Source organism: Geotrypetes seraphini, chromosome 2 (assembly GCF_902459505.1).
Source record: "Geotrypetes seraphini chromosome 2, aGeoSer1.1, whole genome shotgun sequence".
Lineage (NCBI taxonomy): Eukaryota > Metazoa > Chordata > Amphibia > Gymnophiona > Dermophiidae > Geotrypetes > Geotrypetes seraphini.
In genome coordinates this window covers 316,700,522-316,712,624 of record NC_047085.1, presented here as the reverse complement: position 1 = coordinate 316,712,624, position 12,103 = coordinate 316,700,522, and the positions used below count along the sequence as shown (strand labels likewise).

The following is a 12,103-nucleotide window of genomic DNA, read 5'->3' as shown; positions in this document are numbered from 1 at the left end:
ACAGGGCAGGGAGGGAAGGAAGCTGGGTGCAGAACTTGGCAGGGAGGGGAGCCGAGTGCAGAGAGGAACACTGGGTGCAGATCCTGGCAGGGCATGGCACTTGAATATTAAGCCCTCGACTTATATTCGAGTCAACCATATATTTTTTTTTATTATTATTTTTATTTTTTTTTGTATTATTATTTTTTCCTCCTTTGGGGGGTGGGGGGTCTCGACTTATATTCGAGTATATGCAGTAGAACTGGAGTTTAAGCTTAACAATCTTTAACATCTTATTGAAAAGTGGGATGCAGAAATCTTACAGCAATTGTTGAAGGTTAAATATCAGTATAATGAATTGTTGAACGCTAAAGCGAGAGGTGACCTATTTATTAATCTGGCTAGTTATTTTGAATATTCAAATAAAGCAGGTACATTAGCAGCAATGTTTTTGAAAGGAAAAAGAAATAGAAAACATATTACTGCTGTTAAGAGTGGGAGTGCCCAATATTTACAAAAAATGTGGATATTTCTAAACAATTTATGGAATTTTATAAGAAACTCTACTCCTCTGAATGAGTAAGTGCTAAAGAAGTCTGTGGCTCATTTTTTAATAAATTATCTGGATTCTAGAACATGATAAATGGGATACCCATGTGGGATCCCTACGAGGGTCAAGATAAGGAAATTGGGTCATTAGGGCATAGACAGGGGGTGGGTAAGCAGAGTGGGCAGACTTGATGGGCTGTAGCCCTTTTCTGCCGTCATCTTCTATGTTTCTATGATAGATTAATTGTTAAATTCCCCTAAATCAGTGCAGGAAATTGCTAAAGCAAAAGGTGCATTACAATCAGGTAAAACCCTGGGACTCGATGGATATACTGTTGAATTTTATATGCCTTTTACTTCCACATTTACATTGTGTATGTATGGTTCTTTACTGTAATTCTATTATTTTATTTTTAGCATTAATATACCACTTATAACCTAAGTGGTGTACATTCAGGTACTCAAGCATTTTTCCCTATCTGTCCTGGCAGGCTCACACTATCTAATGTACCTGGGGCAATGGGGGATTAAATGACTTGCCCAGGGTCACAAGGAGCAGTGTGGGATTTGAACCCACAACCTCAGGGTGCCGAGGCTATGGCTCTAACCACTGCACCACACACTCCCTGAATTCTAAAACCTGAAAGGGATCCAATAGATTTGAGTAACTATAGATCAATCTCATTAATCTACATTGATGTAAAAATCTAAGTTAAAGTTTTAGCAAGAAGATTGGCACTTTATTTACCGCAGTTGAATGCAACTGAACAAACGGGATTCATTCTGCAAATAATTCTCAGTTGTATTTCCAGGATGCTTCAAATTGCGAAATTGTTGGAGTCACCTGCCTTCTTGGTGTCAGACGCCGAGAAGGCATTTGACTGAGTTGAATGGTTCTATATGTTGGATGTGTTAGCATGGTTTGGACTGGACAATAATTTCTGTAACATGGTCAAGGCACAATATACAGCACCTAGATTAAATGTAAACAACTGTATATCACCTTATTTCATTTTATACAAAAGGACTAGGTAAGGATGCCCCATCACTACTGCTTTTTGATTTAGCACTTGAACCACTGTTATTGGCAATTAGACAGGAGCCTAATATCAAGGGGATTCCATATGGTTCTGAAATGTATAAATTAGCAGCTTATACAGATGGCGTGTTTCTCTCTCATTGAGCCTGCGCTATTATGTCCACTTTACTTGAAGTCATCAATAATTTTGGAAGCTTCTCTGGCTATAAAATAAATAGGTCTAAGTCAAAGTTAATGTTAAGTACTCAAGGGCTATTCAAGGATTTTCCATTTAAATAGCAGCCAGCCTCGTTTTAGTTTTTTACATCTGTTGCGTCATGATGTTATGCGAGTTACTGCTCGGTTTGAGCAGTTTACAAGTGAGCCAGCTGAACTCAATTTTTCATATTACTCGGCGTTCGACATTGTTCCAGCTTGGAAATACTGTTTGGCTGTCTGCCGTGTAAGTAGGATAGTTTTGTTTGTATTTTTTATGTTACATATTTTTCTTGCTTTTGGATATGATTAGTAGTTTTTTAGAGAATGATTATCATTATCACTTTTGAGTTTTTCTGACGCATTTTTTGTTGTGCTGCAGAGCTCCACTGTGGTGGGAGTATGAACTTTCGCCACTCCTCCTGAAGAAAGAGCTACTGAAACTTGGCCTGAGTCAGGGAGTGGAGACTTTGCTATTTTATGGATATTTGGTGTTGCTGCATTTTGAATTTCACTGAATGAACACTGTTCTCAATTTTCACTGAACTTTGAACACATGGGACTGGATATTTGACCACTGATACTCTGTCAGATTTTGTATTTTGGGATTGGACATTTGACTATCTATATTTTGTTGGACTTTGTACTCAGCTGGAAGTGTTGCCTAAACCAAAAGCAGCAATCAGATAAGTATCTAGTTTTCATTTATTAATGCAGTCTTTATTATTATTTTTATTATTACTAATTTCTCTTTGCTGTATAAGTTTGCACTCTTTACTCATCTTTGGTTGGCATAAGGAGAACGTTATGTACAATGATGGTTCTCCAGTTCATTGGTTGTTTATTTCCATGACTGATGTGTTCTTGGTAGTCTGAGCACATTTCACTGAAGTAGTTGTCATTTCTCTATTTTATTCTGTGTATTTTTATAGTTACCTTATTATTAAGCACTATTGTTTTTTGATTTATTGTGTGAGTGCTTACTTTATATTTGAAATCCCCATGATTTATTTTGGATAGCCGGATGGCTTTAAACATTTGGGAATACAAGTGCGTACTTCATTGTCTGAACTTAAGTTACTTGGCACTGTAAAAGACTTGATTAAGAAACTAATGCCCAAATGGTCTTGATGGGGACGCATTGAGGCTATGCAAATGACAATAGCTCCAACAATTCTGTATTATCTGACCATGATTCCTATCTACTTTTCTCCTGCCTTATATAAAGATTTAGACAAAGAGGTTAGTAGGTTTATTTGGTAAAATAAACCACCATGGATCACTTTTAAGACCTTACAATGTACTACAGACTGTGGTGGATTAAACTTTCCTAACTTAAGTATCACAGTGCTTACATCCTGAGACAGGCTATGTACTGGCTAATACCTGATCAGCAGCATAATTTGCCAAAGCGGTGCATGTTAGAGCAAAATTTACTTTGAGCTTTTAGATTGCAAGGCTTAGTTGGTGTTACACTCTCACAGAATTGGAAATTAAATCCTGTGATTTGATCTACTCAAAGGGCACTTATGGAAGTAAACTCTAAACTGGAAATTCCTTTTGAAAGATCAAACTTGTGCCTTCTTTGGGATAATGTGAATATTTGCATTGATGGTAGATATATTATATGGAAAGAATGGGTGGAACAAGGCATATATACAATGGCAGACATATTACAATCAGATAATTTGAAAGCTTTTTTCAGAACTACATAAATCATCACATCAGATTTGCTCATAGCATGGTGGAATTGTAGCCATTTAAAGCTAGCATCTGTTCAAAAATACCGCTGGTGTTGTCTGAACCAAGTATACTTTCATTGTGAAAAAAAGATTATGGGATTAGGTTATGAAGCATCTAATTGATACAAAACATTAGTACAATTGGAATAATAAAAACAAAACAGAGGGTCTGAGTGAATTAAATTTGGTCACTTGGATTAAATATCATTTTGACTGATGAACAATGGAAATTTATATTTCTCAAGTGACTATGTTGCTGTCAATCTGCTTCTATGAAACAATCACTATTTTTTAAATAATCCAACATGTGATGTAGACCTCTGTTAAACTGAATAAGTTCAACCCTGGATGTTCTCTATTGTGCTGGTCCTGCTGCTGTGATAAGGGAACGTTAGATCGTATGTTGTTTTATTGTCCTAAAGTTTATGATTTTTGGCAACAGGTATGGAGTCGTGTTCAGATGTTATTACATATAGATGTTTTTCTAATGCATGCTGGAGCTGTTTTCAACATTTTTAATGATTCTGTCAATAAAACTAAAGGTCATTAAGAGGTTAACAGTAATTCTTACTGCGATTGCAGTTCGAACTATTTTAAGAGCGTGGAAGAATGTGTCCTTATTATCTTTTCAGTTTTGGTGGAACTCTGTATGTCTGACTGGGAAATATGGCTACAAGAAGGCTAAATTCCACAGGATATGGTTACCCAGAGGGTGGTGGACACATGAAACAAGCTTCCGGAGGCCGTGATAGGCCAGAGCACAAGGCAGGTTTGGATGGGTTTCTGGAGGATAAGGGAATTGAGGGGTACAGATAGGAGTTGAGGTAGGTTATAGGAATAGTCAGGGATCATTGCACAGGTGATGGGCCTGGCGGGCCGCCACGGGAGCGGACCGCTGGGCGGGATGGACCTCTGGTCTGACCCAGCGGAGGCAAATTCTTATGTTCTTAATATGTGGATAATAATGGTTGAGTGTATGTTAGAAGAATGATTATATATGCATGTGTGTGGATGTTGGTATGTGAGTCACTGTGTTAGGGATTGGAGATGGGTTGGATTGGATGTTTTAATAACATGTTTCATGTGAATTTTCAAATACCCTATGCTATGGATATGTCTGTATTTATGAATATATTTTTCTAAGCATATATTCTCTCCTTTGTTATTGTTTATTTCAAAAATCTAATGAAGTTTTGGAACCAAAAAACAACAACTTTATTTGCAGACTGCAATACCTCACAGTTCAATGCAGTTTACAAAAAAAAAAAAACCCCACCAAAAACCCCCCAAAAACTGTGCAAGGCATAAAAACAGTATTTGGATCATCTAAATCGTCCACAGGCAGACTCTCCCCTGATTGCACATGGCTCTGTTGCTGGGGACTCACGCACTTGGGGGAAGAAACACCCAGTGCTAACAGAGTCACAAGACTCGGCAGATTCATGAAACCCATTCTCACGGTGGCCAATCTAGTCACTAATACCTGGCCAAATCCAAGGAGTAGCAACATTCCATGCTGCCGAACCAGGGCAAGAAGTGGCTTCCCCCTTGTCTCTCTCAATATCAGTCTATGGACTTTTCCTCCAGGAAATTGTCCAAACCTTTCTTAAAACCAGCTACGCTATCCGCTCTTACTAAACCTCTGGCAATTCATTACAGAGCTTAACTATTCTCCAATTGAAAAAAATATTTTCTCCTATTGGTTTTAAATTATTTCCTTGTAACTTCATCGACTGTCCCCTAGTCTTTGTAATGTTTGACGGAAACCCCCCTCCAAAAAAAATAATGATCCACTTGTACCCGTTCTACTCCACTCAGGATTTTGTAGACTTCAATTATATTTCCCCTCAGCCATCTCTTTTCCAAGCTGAAGAGCCCTAACCTTTTTTAGTCTATCCTCATACAAGAGGAGTTCCATCCCCTTTATCATTTTGGTTGCTCTTCTTTGAACCTTTTCTAATGCTGTTATATCTTTCTTGAGATAAGGAGACCAGAATTGTACGCTATACTCCAGATGATGTTGCACCATGGAATGATACAGGGGCATTATAACATTCTTAGTCTTGTTAACCATCCCTTTTTTAATGGTTAACTAAGAAATCCAAGATGGCAACCGCAGCAGCAATTTTAGCGCCAAAAATGCCCCAGGAAAGGTAAACTAAAATTTGAAAAAACAGCGATTTTAAGATTTTTCAGGTGAGGGAACCCAGGAATACTCGCCAAACTTTCCAAAATGTGATTTTTGAGACACCCCCGAATCAATATCTAAGGCTGTCAGCCTGTTACTCACTGTGCCATGCTGTGTGCAGAGAGCTGCAAGATGGAAACTGCAAAAGCTTACATAGAAACATAGAAAATGACGGCAGAAAAGGGCCACAGCCCATCAAGTCTGTCCACCCTAATGACCCACCCTCATAACTTCACCCAGCTAGAGATCCCACATGCATATCCCATTTTTACTTAAAGTCTTGCACGCTGCTGGCCTTAATCATCTGCAGTGGAAGTTCATTCCAATGATCGACCACCCTTTCAGTGAAGAAATACTTCCTGGTGTCACCATGAAATTGCCCTCCCCTGATTTTCAGCAGATGCCCTTTAAGAAGGAAGATATCGTCTTCCACCTCGATACGGCCCGTGATATATTTAAACGTCTCAATCATGTCCCCCCTCTCTCTTCGTTCCTCGAGTGAGTATAGCTGCAGTTTATTCAGTCTTTCCTCATATGGGAGATTCTTGAGACCAGAGACCATCCTGGTGGCCATTCGTTGAACCGACTCAATTCTCAGCACATCTTTTTGATAATGTGGCCTCCAGAATTGTACACAATATTCCAGATGAGGTCTCACCATGGATCTGTACAAAGGCATTATGACTTAGGGCTCTCGGTGACGAAACTTCTACGGATACAACCCATCATTTGTCTAGCCTTGGATGAAGCTTTCTCCACTTGATTGGCAGTTTTCATGTCTTCGCTAATGATCACTTCTAAGTCACGTTCTGCTTTAGTCCTAGCCTGGAACCTGAACTGCCAGTTTCTTCTGACTGACTCTTGGGCCCAACACACTGGCCGGATACCTCCACCCCTCCCAGAACCCACACACACGCTAAAGGACAAAGGAACGCAGTCATCCCCATGGCTCCATGGATAAACTGACATGGAGCCACACAGCCTGCACTCAAAACCCACTAGCGAATGAACCTGTGGTGAGGAATGCTCCCAAGAGAATGGTACCTGAGCCCTGATCTGAGAATGCAGGTTGTCCAGGTGGGTGCACTGCAAAGCAGCTAACCCCCTGGAAGCAGACTTTGCCTTTTAAAGTCTGTGATCTCCCACAGCCAGAGCTGTCCCACAAGGGGGATCATCTGCAGTACAAAAGTACCAAAGTAGCAAAAAAAATCCTGAAGACAAGATAATAAACATGAGCAGAAAAAATTAACTCCTACTTTCTCGCTTGTAGGAAGACAACTGGAAGCTAGAGGGCAGTCTGGAGGTAAGAGAAGAGGAGCAAAACTATACAAATGAAGCTTCCTACAAAGAGATCTCGCAAGATGGGATTGACTACCCAGTTGTTCAGGAATAGGATGGAATTGTACAAGAATTTAGTTTTACTAAAATCTAAGTGGATTGAATCACAGGGCCATAAAGTTATTGGGATAAAAACATTAACAATTGTAGCATTCATTGCAGTTGAGGTACTTTTACTTTTTATTCAAAAAGTATTATATTAGGCAATAGAACTTTTTTACTTTCACTTAAATAAATTTTTAGATGTGTTCTTCACTGTACTTTTAAGTAATAAAATATACATTTATTTTTACTAATACTTAAGTACTTTGGCCTACTACTTTGAACACTGCTTATGCTGTATAGAAAGACTCTGAAAAGCAGAGCGAACTACTTTTAAACTACCATGTACTGCATACAGTAACAACTCAGGGTTAGATCAATGTTTCCAGTTTTAGCTTAGAATTCCTGCTTATGTAACCAAGTTTTCAGTTTGTTATACCTTCAGAAATGTTTCTACCACACTGCCTAATGCAAAACAAACAAAAAAGCTTTACATGAATAAAATGACCCTACAGATTTAACAAAAACAAAATCAATACTTACTCACATGCATTATCTATACATACCGAGAAGGATATTTTAGTGTAAAAGCAGTAGCCAGGAATCCACCAAGGTTGTGTCCAAGTAAAATCATTTTCTCCAATCCCATCTTCAACCGCCATTCTTCTATTGCTTCCACAAACTGGTTTTCTGCCTTTTCTGCATCAATTTGGAACTGTGGTCTACTGCTGCGTCCAAAGCCCAGAAGATCAAATGCATACACAGACCTGTTTTGGCAAAGTTCTTCAAAATTGAGAGCCCAAAGTCCAACTCCCCCTCCAAACCCATGCAGGAGAACAAGTGGTGTTTTGCTTGAAAAGGTCTGACTGAATATCAATGTCCATATTTTATTGCCACCTGATATGAGAACATGCTGTTTACTGTGAGGACTTGCAATGCCTATAGGAACAGGAAAAAGCATAATGTTTTTACCTGGTTGGACACAACATGAACAGTCTTATAAGTGTATAGTGCCTTCATTCTGCTTAACTCCAGTTCCCCATTTCCAATAGAAAAAACCCAAAATGAATGCAATTTTACTCCTGTTGACTTCTAGTTCAATAATTTTATAAAAATTAAGGAAATAGCTACAACTAAAATAGCTTTCATAGGAAACATGGCTCATTGAATTCTTTCCAACCACATCTACATATGAATGCATGCAGGAACATACATAATAGCCATACTGGGTCAGTCCAATGGTCTATCCAGCCCAGTATCCTGCTTCCACAGTGACTAATCCAGGTCATATGTAGCTGGCAGAAACCTAAATAGTAGTAATATTCCATGCGTGAGGTAGGGAGGGGGATTTAGTACATATGCGTGTAAATGTGGTGAGGATAAAGCAAAAAATAAATAAATAAATAATAATATAATCCAAGTGGTTAAGAATTGCCTAGTATGTTACTGGAGGAGTTGAGGACATTTATACAATAATGAATTAAATGTTTAGAGACTAAGAATTTAAATGAACTGTTTGGAATAGAAAAAAAAAGAGAGTGAAAAGAACGACATGAGAAACGCCAGGAGCTTATCTGCATAATTCATTTGCAAGTTTAAGCAGGAGTTGAACTGTTTTACTGTTTACTTAGATACAAAGAAAATGAAGGCAGATAAAGACTATATGGCCTATCCAACCTGCTCATCCCTGCCATCTATCATCTCTTCTTTCCCTTAGAAATTCTGGTAATTGTCTCAAGCTCTCTTTCAGTAACCCACAAGAAATATTGGCCTTTTTAACAATAAGAGTGTTCTACTTGTGTGAAAGGAATCTGAATTATTTCGATATACATTGGTTACTTGACTGTATTCTCACATGTGGGCAATGTCATCCATGGAACCTTTCATGACCACTACCAAGTGCACTCTCATTTTAAATTTTTAGGCAGCACCTATACTACACATATGCCAGTGCCTTCCTGCCTGATGTCAAACTCACAGGACCATCAGTTCAGTAACAAAGCTAAGAAGCCAACTAGGGAGGTGGGCCATTTGTGAGAATATATGCCTGCTATCCCTGGAGAACACCTGCTACAAGTAAGTATCTTTACTTTCTCCAAAGAAAAGCAGGCATATTCTCACATGTGGAGCTGACAGGATTATGACTCTGCTTGTCCAAACTGACTATCTCTCCTGGAGCTCCTCGGTGGCCCAGACAACCATGGTTCTCCCTTCTACTTCAACTCAGCAGCAGGGAACCACTTCTTCTCCCAATTTTTCCTTCTCTTCTTACACAGTCAAAGTTCTCTTAATCCCAAACTGGCTCTTAAGCATGCAGCTTTAGCATGCAAAGGATATTCCGAAATGATCACAGCTACTCTCCTTAGGTTTCAGATATATCAATGGTCGCAGCCTACACGAAAGCGTGGAAGAGAGTTCAGGACTGGTGAAGTAAATAGATTGTGGAGCCCTTCATGGCTCCATTACCCAGGGTCCTGGTCTTTCTCCAGGAGAAACTTTTCTTGGCACCTTATCCAGATGTGTCCAGATTGCTGAAGGGAATATTATGGCTGCATCCTCTGGTGCGTTTGCCATTTCCCATGTGGAAACTGAATATTGTGTTACAGACTCTCAACAGAGCCCTTGAAGGAAGCGTTGCTCAGGGATTTTACAGTCAAGATAGTGTTCTTGATTGCCATAGCCTCAGCGAATAGAGTTCCGAGCTGCAGGCCTTGTCCTGCAGACAGCCTTTGCTCAGATTCATGGAAGTGGGAGTGTCCCTTCCTTCCTCCTGAAGGTGGTTTTGGGTTTTCACGTCAGTCAGTTTGTTTGCCCACTTTTAGTTCTATGAGCTCAAAGAGTAAGGACAAGATTCTGAGGAGTCTGGATGTCAAGAGAACTGTTTTGTAATATCTAAATGTAATGAATGAATTTCGTCTGTATGATCATCTGTTGAAGCTAATGAACCTAGGTCGCTGGGGTAGACCGGATTCTAAGCTACTATTTCCTGCATGGTGGTCTCGTCTGAAGGAAAACATCTCCGATTTCCTTGTGGGCACATTCGATTAGGAGTGTGGCCCCTTCAGGGGCGGATGTTAGGGCTTGACACAAAGAGATTTGTAGGGTGGCCATGTGGTCCACTCTTCATACTTCTACAAAATTTTTTTAGTATGGGTGTGGCAGTACAAATGGACACCGCATTTAGGTCCTCGGTGCTAACAGCAAGCTCATCTGCCCCGATCTAGACTCAAGGGACTGCTCTGGTACATCCCAGTTATTCAAGACCCATATGAATTTTGCACTAGAAGGGAAGATTAGTTTCTTACGTTGATAATATTTCTAGTAGAAAGGCATGAGTCTTGAAAGCCCACCCTGTTAGATTTAAAATAGCCTGCTTACTGTCTCAGACATGCATATATTGCCAGATGTTTGCCTTGTCACTGTCAAGCAGGTTTGAAGTGCGAGATGAAATGAAGTTGCTAAGAAGCAAATGTGGAAGTGAAAAAGCTCCATAGTTATTAGGATAGGTTGTGCTTAGCTAGCTTGTTCGTGCCATTTTGGTTCTTGTTTTCACCTTCTTCTACTAATCATTTTTAAATTGATGTGTTTGTTACTAATCTTTACAGAGTTGATTTAAATGGGGAAGTTCTCTGTACCCCTCCTTCTTGTGTTTATTCTTATAGAATTTGGCATTGCTTTGGTATGAACTGAGAAGCTGGGGCACAGTCCACTGAGAAAGGAGATGGAGCTGAGAAAATAATATAGCTAATGCCTTCTGCAAGGTCTTGTGACCATTGGAAGATAAAATCCAGTTGTTCAAGACTCATATGCCTTTCAACTAGAACAGTGTCTCGCAATCTCTTTCTTGAGCTGCGGCACACTAAACCTAATGTCCGTGGCTCGACACACCTATAACTGCGCATGATTCAATTATGTTGACATCCACACATGCATAAAGGCCCTTCAAATGGGTCCTGCGCCGGCAGTAGGGGGTGTCATCAAGGAAAAGGGCTGGAGAGAAGAAAAGGTACTGGCACCGGCTGATTGCATATATGACGTGGCTCTCGCCGTGAGAGACATCCTGTAGGCAGTCATCCAGTGCCTCTCCTCCTCCCCAGTATGTCGCAGCACACCTGAAATCTCAGGAGGCGCACAGTTTACAATACACTGTACTAGAGAGAAGTTTATCAAGGTAAGAATCTAATTTTCCCATAGAACTCTCTCGGAAGTAAATTAGAGTTCAAACCAGAAGACAAAAAAAAAAAAAAAAAAGGATACATGCCAGTGGAGCGAGAAATAAGGACTACTGGGGGGGGGGAGATGGAGCTGAAGATGAGTGGAAGGTAGAATCTGACTGAATTTTGGCTTCAGATTTGGCACTGAAACTGGACCAAAATCTGGATTGGGGTTTAAGCCAAAAATGTAGTGTATTTTTGACTGAAATCGGAAACTTACTCTTCCTTCCTTCACAATCATTACCCCCCCCCCCCCCCTCTTTAGGAAAGTCTAGAAGTAAAGCGGCAACTTCAGGGGCAGGAGCAATTTTCACTCATTCCTGCCCCATCATGATGACTGCCAAGGCTGCCACTTAAGGTCCAAGCAGCCATTTTGCGAATGGAACCAGGACTTGCAAAATGGTCATCAGGACCTCCCATGGCAGCCTTTGTGATGGGGTAGTGGCATGGGACAGGAACGAGTGAGGATTACTCCTACCCCTGAAGATGCTACTAGACCACCAGGTCTTCCTAAGGTAGATCTGCGGAGGGCCTGTGGCTGGTAGGGCAGGGTGATGGAAGTTTCATTTATGGTTTCGGTTTCTACTGAAACCTAATGACCAATTTCATCACAGAAACTGAAGAAGATTGCATGTAGGAGGAATGGAGGATGGCGAGTGCATTTTTCCTTGATGAGTAAATCACAGACTTTTCAAATTCCTAGTCATTTGGAATTATGTATGATGCTATAGCTTAATTCATAATTACTAAAAAAAAAAAAAAGTTGTGTGAACTGTACAGTCAGTTTCTGCTGATTCCAATCATAAAACATGAAAAA

General features: G+C 40.0%; 1 protein-coding gene across 3 annotated transcripts in view; it reads right to left on the bottom strand.

Annotated features, from left to right (window-relative positions):
* The window catches only part of ABHD5 (abhydrolase domain containing 5, lysophosphatidic acid acyltransferase), a 49,711-nt gene that overhangs the window by 18,155 nt on the left and 19,453 nt on the right, over nucleotides 1-12,103 (bottom strand). For all 3 annotated transcript variants that reach the window (XM_033930084.1, XM_033930085.1, XM_033930087.1), the window contains exon 3: nucleotides 7,639-8,011. In XM_033930084.1, the coding sequence (XP_033785975.1) occupies nucleotides 7,639-8,011 (373 nt within the window). The remainder of the gene's footprint in view (nucleotides 1-7,638; nucleotides 8,012-12,103) is intronic.